Source organism: Podarcis raffonei, chromosome 13 (genome assembly GCF_027172205.1).
Source record: "Podarcis raffonei isolate rPodRaf1 chromosome 13, rPodRaf1.pri, whole genome shotgun sequence".
NCBI classification, from domain to species: Eukaryota; Metazoa; Chordata; class Lepidosauria; order Squamata; family Lacertidae; genus Podarcis; species Podarcis raffonei.
This window is the reverse complement of record NC_070614.1, coordinates 2,596,584-2,617,143: the sequence shown is the minus strand read 5'-3', so window position 1 is coordinate 2,617,143 and position 20,560 is coordinate 2,596,584. Positions and strand designations below refer to the sequence as shown.

General features: G+C 41.4%; 1 protein-coding gene across 7 annotated transcripts in view; it reads left to right on the top strand.

Annotated features, from left to right (window-relative positions):
* Positions 1-11,864, top strand: part of EPB41L4B (erythrocyte membrane protein band 4.1 like 4B) — a 135,733-nt gene extending 123,869 nt beyond the window's left edge. For 4 of the 7 annotated variants that reach the window (XM_053360700.1, XM_053360699.1, XM_053360702.1 and 1 more), the window contains 3 exons: positions 1,242-1,310; positions 7,466-7,632; positions 9,984-11,864. In XM_053360700.1, the coding sequence (XP_053216675.1) occupies positions 1,242-1,310; positions 7,466-7,632; positions 9,984-10,053 (306 nt within the window). In that variant the 3' untranslated portion in view covers positions 10,054-11,864. The remainder of the gene's footprint in view (positions 1-1,241; positions 1,311-7,465; positions 7,633-9,983) is intronic. The other 3 variants (XM_053360706.1, XM_053360701.1, XM_053360705.1) reach the window with 3 other exon arrangements.
* Positions 11,865-20,560: the final 8,696 nt, after the last annotated feature.

Here is a 20,560-nt window from a genome sequence, read left to right as displayed (position 1 = left end):
CACTGGGATAGCAACAGTGTTCTCGTGGCAAACAAAATTGCCATGTAAACCTGCGTCCCTCCAAATGTTGATGGAATAGAACTCTCATCTTCCCTAACCACTGGCCATGGCAACTGGGGTTGATGGGAGTTGGAGTCCCATGCTATCTGGAGGGCTCAGGTTCTCCATCTTTGAAGCAAAGTGTTGAGTCACTTTTTTGTGTGTTAACCTGTATTTTCAGTTGAGGGTGGAGTTCATGTATAAATCTGCCAACTGCATCCCTTTTCTGGATTTATGGCTCTTAGACTCAATCCTGCATGTTCTAGTCAAGGAGCTTTGGTATATAAATCTTATAGTTTGGCTGAGGTTGAAGTCATTTGCTACAGTACAAAACACTGAATAGGAATGTATTTGTAACACCACAATGGTAAATGCTAGGTATGTGCATTTGTAAGTCTTTCCCTCACTTTTCCTCTTATGAGAAGGGACCATTCCAGGTCTGGCTCATAAGAATAGAAGAAGAGGACCTGCAGGGCCTGGCTACTAGCCCACCTAGTCCAGCATCCTGTTCTCACAATGACCAACCAGAAGCTGTGGGAAACCTGCAAGCAGAACATGAGCACAAGAGCAACTGTCTCCTCCTGTGGTTTCTAGCAGCTGGGAATCAGAGGCAGAGTCTGGCCCCTGTGGCTGGGAGCCATCGAGAGCCCTCTCCTCCTCCATGAATTTATCTAATCCATTTTAAAAGCCATCTAGGTTGGTGGTCATCCCTGCCTGTTGTGGAAGCGAGTTCCATAGTTTAACTATGTGCTGTGTGAATAAGTGCTTTTCTTTTATCCACCCTGAACCTCCCAACATTCAGCTTCATTGGATGGCCAGGAGTTCTAGCATTATGAGAACCTGCCTTCTGCACTGTTTTTTTCCTAACTAAAATAACTGAAAACAGGTTTGTAGCATGACAGGATTTGCAGACCTTCCTGGTATGTTAAAACGTTGTTATTATTCTTGAGCAGATCAAAGCTGTTTACAATTGTGGCGCATATAATGTGTACTTCAAGGAGTTATTCTCAAACAGGTTGCATGAATAAAAGCAGTCCACCTTCTCTTTCTGTGAACCTTTGAATCCCCATCATTAGCTTTTGCATGTGAGAGTTAATTTGTGTGCTGTTATAAACCATTCTGGTATGTCGGACGTAGTGCTTCGCTTCATTTTGTTTATTTGTGTTCTGAAAGTAACATCTTTCTCTTTATCTTCCTTAAAGATAAAGGCATTCCCTGCTGCTACATCCAAACCCTTTTTCGATCCTTTTCCAACACTACCACAGTTTTCTGTAAGTAGAAAATGCAACTGAAAAACTGCATTTAACCTTAACATGACTATGGCCGTGGTTGCCAGAGAACCTTCCTGCTCCTTCCACAGTCTGCAGCCATGAAGAAAGATACAGGCACACACGTGTGATATGGAGCATAGAGGTGCAATCCCATCTTATCCAGTGTAAGGGGCAACATCTCCACAACTTTAGCCATTTCTAATAACTGCACGTGGCCATGTTCTTTTCTTCAGTTTATGGCAGTACTGTGCTGAAACATCTGGGCCGATGCCGTGAGGGGGTGGTTTTGTCCCCCCTTGCAAGACTTTCACACTTATCTAGCTCAAACCTCATGCAGTTTTGCATGACTAGTTGGGGCACAATATGGATAAGGATGCATATTCTACTGAATGTAACGCAGCACAAAATGGCATTTGTATTTGGATCTGAGTATGGGATTCATCTGCACTGCGTTACTTTCAGTGGGATGCGCCCTCAGATGTGTTAAACAGCTAAGGAACCAGACTACCTTAAGAACTGACATCTCCCACATAAGCCCACTGACTAAAAACCTTGTTTCCCAGGCCTTTCTGAGCTTCATTTCACACACACACACACACACACACACACACACACACACCAGTGACTTCAGTCTAGACATCAGATGGTTGTGAACATGTGAAAGGGCTTTTCCAGTTGTGGTTTCTCAGTTTTGAAATGCCTTCCTGGTGTCTTTCTGGCACTAGAGAAAGACCGTTTAAATCACACAAGGCTTATCATTGTTGTATTTTCAAGCAAAGCTTAAACCTGGCTCATATTGCTGCTCTGTGTTTTATCTTGGTTCCTTTTTCTGTAATAGTGCTGTTTTCAATTATGTTTCATGTGGCAGGACAGATATTATAAAAATCAAATCAAATGAATGAATATGATTTGGATGCACATCTCAATGGGCACGTGATCTACATTTGGCCCCAACCAGTCAATTAGGCCTGGCTGGATGTCAGCTGGATTGTCTTGTCGGGGGGGGGTGCTGCTGCTGCTGCCTCTTCCCTTGACACCCCTCCTTTCACAAACAGTTCCACCTGCTTTTTCAAAGGGGTGTGAAAAATCACTGCAGACAGGTGAAGGTTGGGATTTTGTACCTTCTATTTCAACCCAGCTTTATTTTAAGCAACTTTGAATGGCAAACAGATACCATTATGTATGATGGTATGTATACATATCTGATAATATATTATACATGAAGTCCAGTACTGGGGACTTTCTCTTTCAGTTTTCTTAACACCCAAATTGTTCTATGCTCAACAGCACTTTATAACCCCTGCTAAAAATAACTGTACTTAAAGGATGGACAGATCCTGCAATTCAGCTTCTCAGTGTGAATGTTTTGCTCTCATGCTTAGTCACATTTGGTTGCCAATATGTGTATATATCCTTTCAATGCTTCTTTATTTAAAGTGTCTCATTTTTGGCTTATAAAAAAAGCTCTTGTGTTTTTTTCTTTTTCTTTTATAACATTGTTGTTCTTAAAGAGCAAATTTTTAAAAAATCAGCATGAGTTTTTTCTTCTATGTTCATCTTATATTCCTTTAAAAACTGGGTTTATAAAGAGAGAAACAGCTCTTCCTCTCGTTCTTCTTCATGGCCTCTGAGCAGTTTCACATATTATCTCTGTGCCTGCATATGATGTCACCAGAACTTCATAGAGCCAGGCTAACACTTTGGTGGGAAGCCCAAGCTATGCTCAAGGGGGTTCCTGCACTCCCACAGTGGCTGCATTCTCAGAGCTCAGACTAGGCAGGCGTTGATTAGGTCTTTCCCCCTTGCTTCTAGGAAGGTGGACTATTGGAGGCAACTCCAGCCCAATCGGTGCCCACATAGCCAGTTTACCTTTTTATCTTTAATTACTGACCGTTGCAATTTCACATGGATTATTCTCTATATCACTTTTCCCACTGCGTCTCAGTCACTTTTTCTTCAGCTGCCAAGGCTGTTTACAAGTTTATCCTGAAAATTAATAATGATGGAGGCAAAAGCACCTAACTAGGGAGGGCATTTTTTTTAGTGATTATACTGAAAGATTGGTGGCCTGACTCTCATTGGAGTGTGAAGAACTCAAGAGTATAGTTCCCGCCAAAATACTTAATGCTGAAATCAGTATGGTAGCCAGGGGGGCAGTTGTCCCCCCATCTTAACTAACTGACCAATTCCATCACAGATAACTCAGTTCTGCCCCCCAGGATAATGCCTCCCCCCAAAAAATAAATCCTGGCTGCACCCATGATGGTACATAGGCAAAAAGGATCAAGAGTCTCAGCAGCCTGGCTAAGCAAGCTAAGGCACTGATCCAACAAGTAACACACACCTTTGAGTCCAGTTATAAGGGAGCGAGTACACTATGAGACTGTTGCTAACAAGGCATTTCCCTCACAGAGGGTTTCCATAGAATCATAGAATCATAGAGTTGGAAGAGACCACAAGGACCATCGAGTCCAACCCCCTGCCAAGCAGGAAACACCACCAGAGCACTCCTGACATATGGTTGTCAAGCCTCTGCTTAAAGACCTCCAAAGAGGGAGACTCCCTCTTAGCCTGGGACAAAAAAGACATATTTCATGAAAATCTGATCTGTCCGCTTTGATGGTGTGTTGCAACATAATCTCTGTGATTATGATTTTCCATCTGCTAGAAGAATCTTGTCCTTTGTGCTGAAGTCAATACCTGGCTGCTTGTTATGTTATGCAGCTTTGTGGATGCCCCCCCATCCTATAGTATACTTCATATGTGGACTCATCTGTTATAATTTTGACTTCTTCTTTGTCTGTTTAGATGTTTCCGCTGCTCAGTTTTCCAAATTAAATAGTTCTTTTTCAGGTGTCTCTGCTTTCTGGCGGCAAAAACACACCCTGGTTTCTCCTCCTGCTTTATCTCTTAGTCTGCCTAGATCAGCTCTGGCATGGCCTTAAGGATTATAATGAGAACACTATAGGAGACGGAGGGCATGCTCACATTAGGAGCAAAATAGTTTTTCCTTGCTGCATTTCAAGACACATAGAGGGGGCAGGGGTGCCTCTGCCACAGCCCACCTTGAATTTCCATTCACAAAGCTGTCATCTGTGTGTGCACACTAATCTGCACATGCATGATGGCTGTCTCAAATGATCACACCATTCTTAAATATGAAAGGGATGTGGTTTGAGTTTTCTACTTGAACTGTGACTGATTGGGGGGGGATGCACCACACAGCAGTATTTGTCATGAAACGACAGGATCGCTCTGGACTGTGGCTAACGTGGTGTGAATGCAGCTTCAGAAACTAGTAGTGGGAGCACACTGGTAAGCAGTGATGTGAGAGTAATGTGTCTGAGACATAGCGTATTAATGCCATTGTGTGTTTGCCCTTGATTTCTTCCACAATACCATGTAGTTGTTTTACAGTCTGTAACATGGTACTTACATATTCCTCTGCTGAGTCTCTTTATATGATGATGTAAGAGGTATAGCTTTGTTTTTTGGTGTGACTTGGATACTGAGTTTAGTTGTTCAACAGCAGGATCCCCAAATAGACAAAGAGTATCTTGTTCTATCTTATGATGGAACTTGATTATCCAAGGGAGCATTTCCTTCAGCCACGAGGCAAAGCGATCTGGTTTGGCTTCCAATTTGCTTCCACTGACCTTTTTTAATTCAATACATCACCTAAAATTAATTCCCAGCTTTATTAATATAAAAACTTCACAGTTCCTCTTTGCATCTGTTTTCCACCTGCCAAGGAGCCTGTGTGTTTCACCTAAGGGTGGGGACAGGTAAAGGCAGCAAATCTTATGTTTTCAGAAGTGTTGAATCAAACATTGTATATTTCTGCACCCTGGCAATCCCAGGAGCAGCCTTCAGGGCACTTTGTAAAGACTGCTTTGACAGTCTGCTGCACTCCTACATTCCGTATTTAGACTGTGACTCCGTGTAATAAATAAATAAATTCAGACTCCACGGCTAGAACTTCAAACCCAGGGATGGGGAGCTTCTGGCCAATGGGCCAAATTAGACTTGGCATACGTCCCAGTTTGGCCCAGGAGGCTGTTCCCCCCAAACTGCACCTGCTTGCTGTACAACAGACATCATAAGGAGAGCCTGACTGGGAACTCCGCAGCCCCGCTGAAGACTGGGTGGGCTTGTTGTAAGTATTGATCATCCGGTTGGAAGCCCTCCTTTCCTGCTGCAGGTGGTGGTGTTGTCCTGCTTTTGCTGTGTCTGCATATATAGCCAGGGCTACAGTCTGTTAGGAACTGAGCAGGAAAACAGGAGCCATGTCCCCTTGAGCATATGCATGGAGTTGGGTTTCCGGTCAAAATGCTAACCTAGCTCTAGAAATCCGCAAACAATCTTCCTTGCACAGCACACATATGTGGGATTGCACAGATGATCACTACAAAAACCAAAACAATCTGGGATGGGGTTTTTTTTAACAGTTATTGGTTGCTGGCTTTTCTGAAACGTTCATAAATTGCAATTACTGTACATTTATTGTAATCACTGTCAGATCAGTAAGTATCCAGAACTACACCGTCAGCTTCTCGCTTCTCATTACAGCAAGGCAGCTGAACCCTGCAGGGCTGGCTGTGGGAACGTGATTTACATGGTTAGGAAGTTACATGGGAAGGACTCTCTCCTTGCGTCTTCCTTCTCATTGCAACCATGCTCTCCTCAGCCCACCAAACAGGCTGAGAGAAGTGCAATTGTCAGCACCAATCAGCTGAGGAGTAGGGGGAGAGACGCGATGGGATTGCTGGTAGGATCAGCACACTCCTCAACTCTTCCCAGCACCAGTCGTCAGGGAAGGCACAAAGTACCCCTGCCCATTGCACACCTGCCTTTGTTTCTCTCTCTGTGTGTGTGTCTGCGAGGGTGAGCAGGCGTGTGCTTTTATATGTCTGTACTGTATACATCTGTGAGTGCTGAGTCCCCACCACCCAATGTGCCCTTGGGAGCAAAAGGGTTGCTTGGCCATGCATGTCTATATGTGTTTGTGCATGTGCCCCACAATTTCAGATTTCCCTCTCCTTTGACATTGGCCAACTTCAGCATTTGATGTACTTTGGAACAAGGTGTGAAGAGCAGAGCAAAGATCTTGGCTTTGTTCAGATAGAACAGCAGAAGCTCCTTGAGCACGTCAAGGGTGTGGAAAGCTGCCATTGGGCTTGCAGCTCAGCTGCTGTCGCCTGGGTGTGCCCTCTGCAAGAACGCCTCCACATCACCCTCCCCCTCCCCCCAAGGTGCTGGCTCTTAAAAGTGGCACCATTGCTGGATCCAGGTTTTAGAAGGCCTTTGGGTGAGGCACCTGCCAAGGGCCCTTCTCTCTCGGCAAGTCTCCCTCTTCACTGCCATTATCACCGGTTGCTGCTGCTCCTCTTCCTCATTGCTGTTCCCACTTGCTCCATTGCCAGGCAGAGTGACAATGAGCAAGGAAGTAGCAGCAGCAACTTCTGCTCTTTTTCCAGACCACTGTTGTCAGCCTCGTCAGCCAGCCCCTGCTGGAGTATGGACCCTCAGCAGATGCCCAGTCATGCAGACCCTAAGTTCCAGATGCCCCCCATACATTCCCAATGTTGTACCATAAATGAAACTTGTTTATTACTAGTCTAAAATTTCAAATTCTACATGTTGATATAGGGTGTGGTATTCAACTATGTTTCGATCAGAGTAGATCTATTGAAATCAATGGGCCTCTCTTGCTCATTTTTATCCATTTCAATGGGTCTACTCTGAGTAAAACAGGATAGTTGACTACCACCCATAGCATCTTTCTCCTAGGGTTCATTGTAGCAGGTGGTTTTGGGAAATCAGTATTAAGCCTGACAAAATTGTCAGTTAAAAGTGTCAGAATTTATTACAGAATTTAGGAGAGACTTTATACTTAGAACTCTGCAGAGGTTTGTAAAAACTAATGAACTTGAATTTTATCCTCAACAAGTGCACTATGCTGAGGAACCTTTACCTAAAAATATGGATGGTCCTCTTCATTACAATCATTATGATCATAGTTTTTTGGCTCAATGGCCTTTTGACATCTAGCTGCGCCCTTTTTAAAAAGACCATTGCTGATATCGAATGTGTGGATGAAATGGGAACAGGGAAAGATACAGCAAACCTATTTTTTATTTTATGTTCATTTGTAGGCAGAATTCATAGACAACAAGCTACAATGCTGTGTAGTACAGTCATCTCCAAAGATGTTATCACCAGTTGCCCCAACATCTGTGACAAAGTCTCTGGTGGGAACCTTTCCGACGCCAACGGTGCAGACCATCTATTCATCTCACAAACCAATTTCTCTGGCAGACAGGTACTGTTCAACCCTTCCACGGAAGTATGATGTGGCTTTCTTTCTGAAGTCTTTCACCAGTCAATAAGCGTGTCTCATGGGGCCAGTTTTCAGATGTGGGTCGAGGAAGCAAATGAAGAGCCTGGAGGCAGGGAAGGAAGAGGGAAGGCGCTGCTGTTTTGCCTGGGCTTCCCACATGCTCAAGCCCTCATCAGCCATGGTCTCTTCTTCAGAATATTCATGCTTAATTATATTTAAGTTGCTATGACAACCTGTTGGCTGAGAAACCTGATAAGGGATGGTGTGAAGATGTTAAATCAGGGGAGTGCTTCCATGTCAATGAAAATCTTGATTTCTTCCATACAAATGGGTATTAATCAGTGTTTACTGTAGCAGTAACCCTTCAAAATGCCCCCCACAACTGCCACACTTTCCCATATTAACTTATCCCTTTACAACATTACACAAAAGTGCAGCCCTTCTTCTCTGTCTTGGTGAAGCCTCTTTGATTTGCATTCTAAACGACTCTCAAACTATTGAAATCTTTGCCTCTCTTTTCTTCCATCTTCTCACCTTGGTCCACTCAGTTCTAGATGCAATTTAGTGCCACACCTTTCTTGTTTCTCCTCTAACCCTCCTTAAATCCTTATATGGATTTCTGATCTGTCTCAATGCTCTCCTGCTCATATTTCTCATTCTAGCTTTTAAAATGCCCCATCTCTTCTATCCAGATATACCGTATTTTTTGCACCATAACACTCACTTTTTTCCTCCTAGAAAGTAAGGGGAAATGTCTGTGCGTGTTATGGAGCGAATGCCTACGGGTGGCGGGGGGGATCTGCTGCAGTCGTGAGCAGAGGATCCATGGTTCCCCTTCCTTCCCTCCTCCTCTTTAAAGAAGAGCCTGCTTCTTTAAAGGAGCAAAGCGGGAGAGGAGAGGAGCCGCTTACACGAGTGTAAGCGGCTCCTGTCCGGTTGGTTCCTTTAAAGCAAGCAGGCTCTCTGTCCCTCTCTCCTCCCCACTCAGCTGGCTACATAGCAGCAAAGTTTTTCAGCTCTCTAAGCTGGGGAGGAGGGAGAAAAGCAGAGCCTGCTTGCTTAAAAGGAGCAAAGCAGGAGAGGAGAGGAGCCTTCTCCTCTTATACCCCTCTTCTGCATTATTAACAGCATCCTTCTCCACACACCCCACGCATGCTCCTTGTCCCTTGAGTGCTTTTCCTTCCCTCCCCACTTAAAACGTGGTTACAAAGCATAGATCCACATGGATCCTCAGGATTTTTGCAATGGGCTACTCCAAACTCACTGTCAGATCATAGGTGTGTGGCCACAGCATGAACCACAAAAATCATACATCCACTGTTTCGTTTAGAATATTTTTTTTATTGTTTTCCTCCTCTAAAAACTACATGCGTGTTATGGTCTGGTGCGTGTTATAGAGCGAAAAATACGGTAATCCCTCCCTGCAATGTTAGCTTGCCCAATTCCCCTCACCTGAGGCACTGAAGGTCTCCCCCATTCAAACTACACCTTTTCTCACCTGCTGCCTCTTATCCATGGAACTGCCTTCCAGAATTCTTGCCACCTCTATCTGTTTGCAGGCAAATTGCTTCTCAGCTCCAACTATGGCAACCATTGGTAACCATAGCAAGGTCAGGCAGTACAAGAAAGAAAAACATTGTTAGAACCTACCTGTAAAATAAATATGGTTAGACTTAATACAATTGACATAGACCTAGAAAGCAAAAGATTGTTAAACAAAAGCACTGTAGCCTAACCGGGGGTGGGGGCTGTTCTGCTGACCGTGCTGAGGGTCACTGACGTGATCGGCTTTTATTGTCACTGAGGGAGCCAAGTGGGAACGTCTGACTCATGGCCCACCAGTGAGGCTCTGCCTACTAGGGGTCATTTGAACCAAGAGATTTGAAGGCAATCCCATAATGCAATGCAGCCAGCTGGGGGGGGTTAACATCTGGTCCTGCATGATCTGGCTGCCCAGATGGTGCAGGACTGCAAGAAGCTGCAGTTGTCACCCATCCGAAATGGGGGTAAGCAGCGCTTGAAGACCTATGCACAAAGTTCCCACTGAATACAACCCTATTAGTTTATGCTCTAGGCTTATTCTAGCTCAGTGGATCATTAGCAACCTCAGGGGAAAGAAGCTGCTGAAAGAGATTTGATTAGGTGTGCATTTGTTACTAAACTCACAATGTGAGTCGCATTTCTTCTTACACAGTGGAATATTTTCAGGATGTTTTACTTGATCAAAAAGCAACCTTTCTCTATGGTTGGTGTTACTGGAATGTTAATTATTTTAACAGAAATCTGCAGCATCTTCTGCCCATAACTGCTTTGTGTGTTCATTAATTCCACAGCGCTGAGACTCTAAGGCGGGAACTTGAGCGAGAAAAGTTGATGAAAAGACTGCTGATGACAGAATTATGAAACTTCTCACTTCTGTCTCATTCAGAGAATGGATTGGGGCCTTTTCGTGCCTTCCGTCTGTTTACATTCCTTTGCTTGTATGTGTGTGCGTGTGCAACATAATGTATCATTACAATATGATATATTACAATCCTGGATTAATCAGTTGGCTAAAAGAGTTAATTCAAGGACTTTCTTTGTATATTTGTTACTCTGGCGAGGATCCAAAGAACCATGAAACTAGTGGTTCTATACCCCGTGAAAAAGGGGTTTAGAATTCAGTCTTTTACCTCAGACAGCAGCCCCTCCCTCTTCCGCATGGCAAACAGCTTTTCAAACAGAGAGTAGTTTCAAGAGCCGTTTGTAAGAGGGAACTCAGATGGACTGGGACCAGCCCCTCCCTGAACCTAAGACTCTCTTCAGATCCCAGTCTATGATTCTGTCTTGTCTTTTATTTCTGCTGAATGTTAGGATTTTTAAAAACTACAAAATTGAGTTGAGGCGAATTTTTGGTAAATCTGGAATGAAGAGGAACACTGGGGAATACACACACACACACACACACACACACACACACACGGTGTTCTTTTTCTCCTAGATTTCTCCTATATGTATATTGCTTTCTATTAAGAAACAATATTCTGTATATATGTTAATAACTGCACAGGGATAAATATTATGCAGAATATTTTGATAGCGTATACAAAAGGTCATTTTGTAGATCTGAAAATTGCAGCAGTCTACTGTTGTTCATTTGTTTTGTTTTTTAAACAAATAATGGCTGTTTGTTATATAATACTTCTACATGGTGGCAGGGGAAGGGTGAGGAGGAGTTGTGATTCCATCTTACCCTAGGACTGTTAGTCTCCATAGAAAAATAAAGGCTGCTTTTTTAAAATTCCAAACTTCAATATCACACAAAGAGGAAATGCACAAACCCACCTACACTTTCAGGAAATAAAAACCTTGTTAATTCAATTTTATATTAAAATAATACAATTTTCAGTTATTCCAGTTTGCTTCCATTGATCCCCATGTTATCATACCAAATAAAATCAAAAATTAGATTTTTAAGTGAAATTCTAATCTGCAAACTTCTGCATGCAAATTTCAACTTCAATCAATTTATTGTGCATAGCCAAAGGCCTTTACAATGTACAGGGGAGGGCAAGGAAAGGCTTTCCTCTGAAATCACATGACATACCATGAAAAACCACATTTGAAATTCTTACATGCATATAAGTTAAGCATGTATGTAAGTGCTGGTGAATATTAAGGCCTTAAAGAACATACACTATTAAAGGTCAAGTTTCTTAGAAAACTTTGTCTTCCCAATTTTAAGCAGTGCCTAAAAGTGTAGTTCAATTCTGAAACTACCGTTAGTCATCAGTTAGAGAATTTTTTGCTTTATATGGTCTGGTAACTCTGTTTTTCTGTTACAGATATAACCCTTTTTCTTGGTACTCTTAACATCAACAATTATTCTGGTAGTCCAACAAGGTTACCCAAACCTTAGTGACAGACGATAAGTAGAACAGGTTCAGGTCTTTCACACTCGGGTAAGCAGTTAAAACTGAATATCTTTTGAAAATCTACTGATGAAGAACTTGTGATAAAAAGAAAATGGCATAAGTGTTGGGAGGGCTTCTGTGATTTATGGCACCTGAATAAATTTCAAAATAGGCACCAATAATGTAAAGCGTCTCCTAAACTCCTGTATTCCTGAACTGTATTAAATAGGTGTTGCCACTTGCTATATTAAACTGCTGTATGTCTGAACTCTGTTAAATAGGCATTACTCCTCCTACACAAACAGAGAGGGGGAGTCATTCCATATCAAGTGATCCAACTTTCCCCCCTTATGTCATCCAATTTGTACGCTTGTTGAATGATCAAAAATAAGTTTAAATCTTTTTTTTTAAGCTTTTTTATCTCATCCCATTTGTGAGTTATGAGGGTTTGAAATTTCAAAAAATTGACCATTTTGGCCTACACAAAATCTTTAAAAGCTCAGACCAGCATTGAGATACGTCAAAACTAAAGACACCAATCTCTTTAGAACCTCATGGGCTTTAATATAATATGTCACAAGATGGACTTGCTTTAAAATTTAAATTACAAAATTTTAAATTTTAAAAAGTGATTAAAAATGAATATGATTTAAGAAATTCAAAAAGATTGTATTGATTATTTAATCTTTCTAAGATCTACCTGTGAAATTTCATATTGGGATCTCAATGGGATCACACTGGAAAAAATATTTTGTACATACATGTCTACTTTATTGGGACATAATTTTGTTTTATATGAATTTTGTTTTAATGTTCATGAAATGAAGTACGAACAATAATTCTTTCAAAGCAGTAATTCTATCACTCTGCTTTGGAACACATTTTCAAAAGAAAAGCCTGACTAACATTTCAGATACCTTTTAATTGCATAAATTTCTAAAGAAATGCCTGAAGTAACTGATATTATAGTTTGAAGTCTTGTTTCTTCTGTTATATTTTACTGCATGAAGACCCATTTATCCTATATAGAACCCAATGAGGCAGACATGTATGTACAAAACACTTTTTCCAGTATGATCCTGTTGAGATCCCAAGTTGAAGTTTTGCAGGTAGATCTTAGAAATATTAAATAATGAAAGCAATCTTTTTAAAAATGGTAAATCATATTAATTTTTTAATCACTTTTTAAAATTTTGTAACTTAAATTTAAATTTTAAAGTAAGTCCATCTTGTGATATATCATACTAAAGCCCATGAGGTTCTGAAGAGATTGGTGTCTTTAGTTTTGATGCATCTCAATGCTGGTCTGAGCTTTTAAGGTTTTTGTGTAGTTCAAAATGGTCAATTTTTGAAATTTCAAACCCTCATAAATCACAAACAGGATGAGATAAAAAGCTAAAATTTCAGATTTAAACTTAGTTTTGATCATTCAACAAGTGTACAAATTATGCAGAAAATTGAATGACATGAGGTAAAAATGTTGGATCCCTTGATCTGGAATGACCCAGGGGGAAAGGACTATGCCTTGTGGGTAACAGCCACATTTGCCTGGCAGACAGATACCAAGACTGAACGAACATTACAATAGTGACAGCCTTTCTGATAGATGCTAAATATTTGACTTTCCGCCAAAGCACTGTGCTCCTTGTATATAATCACTTTTCTGTCTGAAATTGCAGAACGGAAGTTTTGATAAAACATTATCATTACGCATCTTTTTACACATGCTCTGAAAGAGTTGAACAAGTGACTGGGAAATTTTCATTTCCAGTCTTTTAGAGACTAGAAACTCCTTATCACCCAAGCAGGCTTAATTCTGCATGCAGTTGAGAGTGTTTTGAGTTACTAGCAGAGGCTCCCATTGATCAAATGTCATATCAGATGCCTCACTGACTGATTGCATATATCACAAGTCATAAAGCTCGTTCTTTGAGAATCACCAAGGAGAACAGCTTTGGGGCTGGCAAAAGAGTCGTGCCGATGAGCCATGTGAGACTTGCCCATATGGAATGGACTGCAATTAGCAGCTCTGGTGGAAGCTATTGCAAATTTGCACTCCCTGAGGCCTCTATAGCAGCCCAAGTTCAGTTTTATCAGGGCTGAATGTAGCCTGTTTGGAAGGACGCTCAGGACTTGGAAATCCATGTTCAGTTTCTTTTTAAGGAATTGCATTTCCACTTGTCTCATTGTGGGAGACTTTTTGAGTCTAGAAATATTGTGGACAGATAGATAGATAGATAGATAGATAATACTTTATTCGGCTATAAGCCCACAAGGTAAAACCAATCAATAAATAAAATAGCATTTTACATTCTAAAATATCAACTAAAATATTTCAATGCATAATCTCCTTCACGTTACATACAATTTCTAGATGTACCATATTGTGTCCTTGAATATAAAGATGGTGGATAGAGTTTACTAGATTTTTAATAGTCATGCAGCATTCCATGAAGTCTTTTATATGAAAGAACTGAATTCAGGAATCTGGCAACCTGTAATGTTCTATAAGAGTCAATGTCCTGGAGTAGATAGGCTAGATGTAATTCAGGTGGTTTAGCAACAGTTTCCAAAATGATTGAACTCAGAATCCTTGATCGGGGAACAATATATAAAGGACAATTAAACAAGATATGATAAAGGGATTCTATTGATTTGTTGTCACATGCGGATAAAACAGAGGTTTTACCGTTAGAAAATCTATTGCTCAGCACATTTGAGGGGAACACATTAAAGCTGGCTCTAACAAAAGCGAATCTATGCGACGCAACCGATAAGGTAGACAGATATCGAGGTATCTGGGACATAAATGTAATGCCCTGATTTATCGGGGAACATGTACCTCCTCCTGTAGTAAGATTTTGTTGCAAATCAACCTCCTCCAATCTTTGTTTGATGACCTTTTTTGCTGTAATTAGATCTAAATTTAGTATATCGGAAGGCGAGATTCCATAAGACAACAGTTTGGAATGGATTTTTGTTGCCCATGGGCTGGTAAATTCATCTCTCCAAAGGCACTGAATAAGATGGTAATTGGGCAATTTATGCCAAAGGGACAGCCAGTAATTAAAGGCATGTCTCCACATCAGGATCTCTAAGGAGGGGGTCTTAAGTTCTAAGCGAATAGCCGAGTTGCTTACACAGGAGGGTAGTTTCAAAAGGCGCCTGAGAAAAAGATTTTGCAATGTCACCAGAGGCATGAGGTTTACAAAAGCGCCCCATAAAGGGACCGCATAGGCCATAGTTGCAACCACTTTTGCACTATAAACTTTTAAGGCAGATGGAACATGCATAGCCCCCTCTGTAAAGAAAAAGCGTAATAGAGCGTAGATAAGGGCTTTGCCCTTATTTTGTAAGTATGTGATATGCGCTTTCCATCCCATATTATGCTGGAAGTAAATTCCTATATATTGAAATTTGTAGACTTGTTCAATTGGCTTCTCCTCGAGTTCCCACCTATACAATTTACGACTCCTGGAAAAAATTAGGACTTTAGATTTGGAATGGTTAATAGTAAGTAAATTTGTTTGGCAATATAACGCGAAGATCTTAAAGGCCCTCCTCAAACCGATTCTTGAATATGAGAGGATCACCGCACCGTCAGCGTACAATAGTAAGGGGCAGCGATAGCCTGGGTGCGTCTGCAAGCCTGGGTGCGTGAATGGTGGTTTGGGCCTCAACTAGGGGAGTTCTCATGTCACTAATATAGAGGTTAAAGAGATAGGGGGCAAGGATACACCCTTGTCGTACCCCCTTATTTATTGGTACAGAGTTTGTGAGATCGCCCTCATGTGTTAACCTCACCCTAGCGGCCGTCCCTTCATGTAATTTGATCATAAGCCACAACAGCCTTTTATCTTTGCCCCACTTTGCCAATTTTTCCCATAGCAGCTCTCTAGAGATACTGTCAAAAGCCGCCTTCAGGTCTATAAAAGCGGCACATAGAAGACCATGAGTGGGGGAAGAATACTTCCGCGCCAAATGATATAGAATTATTGCATGGTCGATAGAAGCACGATTTGGTCTAAACCCGGCCTGTTCATGGCCTATCAGATTGGAGTCTTCGGCCCATTGGGTTAGTCTGGTTAGCAGGAAACGAGTATAGATTTTTCCGATGATTGATAATAAACTGATATTACGATAGTTTCCTGGGTCCTCTGGTGGTCCTTTTTTATATATAGGAATTATGATGGACTCCTTCCATGATCTAGGTATCTGGCCCGTGGCATTAATTGCATCAAAGATTTTTGCAAGAATTTTGGCCCACCATGCTGGGTGTTGTTTAATAGCTTCCGCTGGGATCAGATCTGGCCCTGGGGCTTTATCAGTTTTCAGTTTAGCAATTAAATCAACTATTTCCTCCGGGTCAGTATCTGGCCATATGGGCAAGTGACATGAAAGAGTATCAGAATGAATGTTAGAGATAACTGTCTGGGAGAAATATTTTCTTAGAAATTGTTCCCATGTCGGGGCTGGTATAACCGTCAATGGGTATTTCCTTGATCTTTTGTTGATTAAATTCCAAAAACCACGAGAGCTGCGAAGCTTAGAGGCAGCAATCAGCGCTTGCCAACGTCTTAGCTGCCATTCATGCTTGGCTGACTTCTGTGCCTGTTTGTAAGCAATTTTGGCCTGCAAGTATTCTGGGGGAAGAGTTTCAGCTCCAGAAGATTTATATCTGTTGTAGATACAACAGAGAGAGAGTCTAGCTTGCTTACATTTGGAATCAAACCAAGGTGCACCGAACCTGGGTTGATCTCGGTTAACCAGGTGAGTCGGCATCGTAAAGAAGCTAGTTAAATCTGCAGAGAGGTGGGAGAACCACTCCAATATCCTATTTGGTTCAGACAACTCCGCCACTGAAACAATAAGGGGTTCGGAGATATTCCTCTGGAAGAATTCTGCGTATTTTGGGGCCTGTTTCATCGACCATTTAATGCTTCTTACTTGAGCTGCGGAATTTAAACCTACATGAATTGGGTGTGAACCGCTAACCGGGTGCCAGTCAAGCGTTAGCTTGGCCGCTAGAGGTAGGTGGTCACTGGATTGTACATTGTCTACTTTAAAATAAAAGAAGTTTGAGAATAGGTCTTCTGAAACTAGAAGGTAGTCTAGGACACTATTTGATGTTGTGCCCAAATGAGTGAATTCTCCTGGCACGTCCGGAGGGCAATTGCCATTCAGAATGTTCAAATTCATACGAATGGCCAATTGATAAGGAAGGACTCCCGCCTCATTCACTCTGATGTCCTTAGATCTTCTTGATGTAAAAGAGATTAAATCAGATTTTGGGTAGGGGGGAGGTACCCACCACTTGGCCTTGATTATCCCATCCCAATTGGCAGCTGTACGTGCATTAAAGTCACCACCCATTATCGATGGAATATTAGGGTACATAACATAGCATGCCAATAAATGATCTTCCAGAGAATCCCATCTATAATGGAGGTCCGATATAAGACCACCTGGAGGAAGATAAACATTGGTGATTAATAGGGAGAATTTTTCGCTTGAAATCAGACCTGTAAAGGCAAAAGGAGGAAAAGTCTGAACTAGCGAGAGTTTAGTGCTCATTTTAAGCGATATGGCGATTGCAAGACCACCTCTGGACCGGCCACCTTTTTGGGAGGGACTAGCTGGAAGTGATATCAGTTCAAAGCCATTTATATCTATTTTATCTTCTTCCCATGTTTCTTGCAAAAGGATTATCTGAAAAGAGTTTATATAGGACAAAAATTCGGGATCTAATCTTTTCCTTTTCCAGCCAGCAATATTCCAACTTAGGACTGCTAGCTGGGGACTTCTGTGTTGTTCTTTTAACAGTCAAAGCGAAGGAGGGGCAGACTCTCTGGAAGAGACAGAAGATGTAACAAAAAATCAGTTATTTTACATTGGGAAGATGGTAACTGTGAGGAGCCCTCCAAATTAAAATTTTTAACAATTTGGTTTGAATGTTGGAACACCAAAGATGATCTACTAGAAATAGATCCCTGAACAGGAAGTCTCTTCATTTCGAAATTCTTTGTACAACTTGACAGAGAAATACCCAGAGAGGGAGAAATTAAGTCCGTCAGAGGAAACCCTCTAGCAGATTTATCATCAGGCATTAGGATGATTTTATTGATGCGTCCCATCGGGCCTTCAATCGTTTCCGATGACGGGTCCCGAAGTGTAACATTCACATTTTCCTTTAAAGAAGGTAGTTGAGGGGAAGAAGGTAGTTGAGGGGATATTGTGGACAGTATTTTCCTGTTAAGTCATGTTTATTTTCCCTTCCCACAATCTGACTTGTGTTAGCTTGTTTATCTGTGATATCTTGGAGAGTTCCAGGCACATCCACAGGTTTCTGGGATGGGAATCACAGTACAACGCACCTCCGTTTGCTTCTTTTCCTCCCACAGGAAGCATATTATATCATAGTCAGATTTTCTATCGTCTGGTGTTTGCCAATATTCTTACCACTATTCAGAGCTGTTTGCAGTAGTCCCAAGGCAATGGGTGCACTCTTCTGTAAATCACAGTATCCTATGCCCATGATAGATAATTGAACCCTGATCCATATTTGCATGAGCCATGAGTCATAAGATGCTCATTCAACTAAGAAGGGCTTTTTCATAACTGCTTATCCCAGGCAATGAGATCTATTATTCCAGGGTAGGGGTTTTTGAGGTGGTGGTGTGGGGTGTTTTTTATGTAAATAAAATATTCCCAATATTTTACTGGCAGACCCTAATGAATTTGCTTAATTGGGGTGCACCTTCTTGAATTGTTTAAAAAGTTGCAACAAGAGAAACAATGTAAAAGGGATTTTCCAATTTTCACTGGGAGCCAAAGGACTGTAATTTTCCCTGTATGGTCTAGCATTGTATCTCATGAAATGAACAGACAATGCCTTTGTAAACCTTGTGCAAAGTTCTAAATCAGCATCAGGATATGCTCCATGTAAGTTCTAAACTTATTATTCTGGCATTAGGTTTCTGTTTTAAATTTTATGTTAAGAGAAATTGTCCTCCCAGCTACATGTGACCAACAAAACAAAGTTAAATGTGCCAGCCAAATATATATTTTTTTGTTTTTGGAGGCTCATTTTCATATATTTCTTGCTATTTCCCCTGGTTAACAGAGAGTTTATACTTATACAGTGGAATATTGCTGTTTCCTTTTTTTAAAATGTCCTGATGCTCAAGGAGTTTGCAATAAGTATATTGGGACTGATCTGTTGTTTTGCATGCATGATCAGCCCCTAATGTGTGTTTTTGTAATTTTGAGCGCTGTTAATGAATCCCAGAATGTTGGGAGAAGGGAGACATCTTGGGGAGATTCCGCTGCAGAGCCAGGTAGCTCACACCAGCATGGGACCAACTGATCAGCAGCCTGGAGCAGAAGCAGCACGTTATGGCATATGTTAGTGAACCATGCCTTGAGGGAGGCTTTTTGTGGCTGAACTGTTTACCTGTTCCTGTATTCATGCCTGCAATAAAAGAACTGAAAATTAAAGAACAATCTCATAGTGATTTCTTTTCATGTCAGGGATTTCAACCTCACAGCTTCTGGAAGATTGGTCAGTTGCATATTTTGGATGGGGTTGCAGTCCCTTCTGAAGGAATAGGCTCATAGTTGCTTCCGGGTCCATCTTTGTTGCTGGAGGCAGCCTCCGTGACCAGGAGACCTCTTACTAGCCACAGCTGGGAGGCCAGCTATGGCCGTTCTTGGATGGGGGTAGTCTGGCCACAGTAGTCAGGCACCTCAATATCATAATGTGCTCTATGTGGGGCCATGTTTGGGCTTAGTCTGGAAGCTCCAGCTGGTGCAAAATGTTGTAGCTGGACAGCTGGTGGGGACAACTTCAGGTTTCAGGTTCTGAATTAACCTAAGATCAATATTTGCTTCATTTTCATGTCTCTTCCCTGATTATAATCTTAACCTGTTTGAAGTTCAGAAATATTCCTTTCTTTTCTCTTGAAGTTACTCTTAAACAATGAACTGTCTGAAGTTAAATCTACATCAGCATTTCCTAAGCAACACATTTCTGCAATCCATCAAGACACTTGAGTTCAGGTCAGGTTTGAATTTTCTCCTTTGATGCTCCAAGGATATTTCTATTATATGTTCATCTTGTCACGTTAGCAAGCAGTATTACCAAATCTATCTTAACCAAGTTCCTTCTTCTTAAATCCCTTAAATGTCTTTCTTAAATCTTCCAGGAATGCAACAGGTGGGAAGCAAGTCTAATCTGATAAGTTTCCCTTCAAAATACATTGCTTCAGTTTTCAAACAACATCCGCCAGAATTGCTGCTCATTGGGTGCCTTGAAGACTAGGCTGAATGAGCTATAAACTATTTCTAAACTTCTAAAAGAGGCTCCTTAAATTCTTTGTTAAAGCTGTGGATGCTAAGCCTCCTCAATGGACCTTGAGAGTGCACATAATGTGTTAGTCATAGGAATTTTTCAAAAACTTATCATTTGCAACAAAAGCCAAATGAGTAATCTTGTAGATTGCATTAAAGGTGACTTGTCTAGTTGATGCCACATATCAGATGGAAGCAAATGTCAAAGCTTCAATTCCTTTGATATTTCACTAGAATAAGAGAGCAGTAATGAATCTTGTGAGGTTTAAAATATCTCATTATATCATGTCAGCAGAGATCCAGGACAGCTGTTGTCAAAGATAATGCGAGAAATAAGATGGGAGAACATCAAACTATAAATATAGTTAAGAACATGAAACATGTTTTGGTATCTAACAACAGCATAATCAAATCCAAAAGGTGACATTTAAAGACATATTTATGAAAATGGCTTTTTCACCCTATGCAAATTGCTGGAGGGCCTGATTCAAATTGGAAGCCCACCTACCCTATAGGATCCAGGTCAGGCCCCCAAAGCCCCCTCTACTTAGGGGCAGGGATATGGAGTCTCCTGGGTTACTCTGACACAAAATGCTCCAAGGAGAAGGGGAACCGCTTTTTAAAAAAGAATGTGGTGTGGTTGGCAATAAAACAATCTGAAACACACA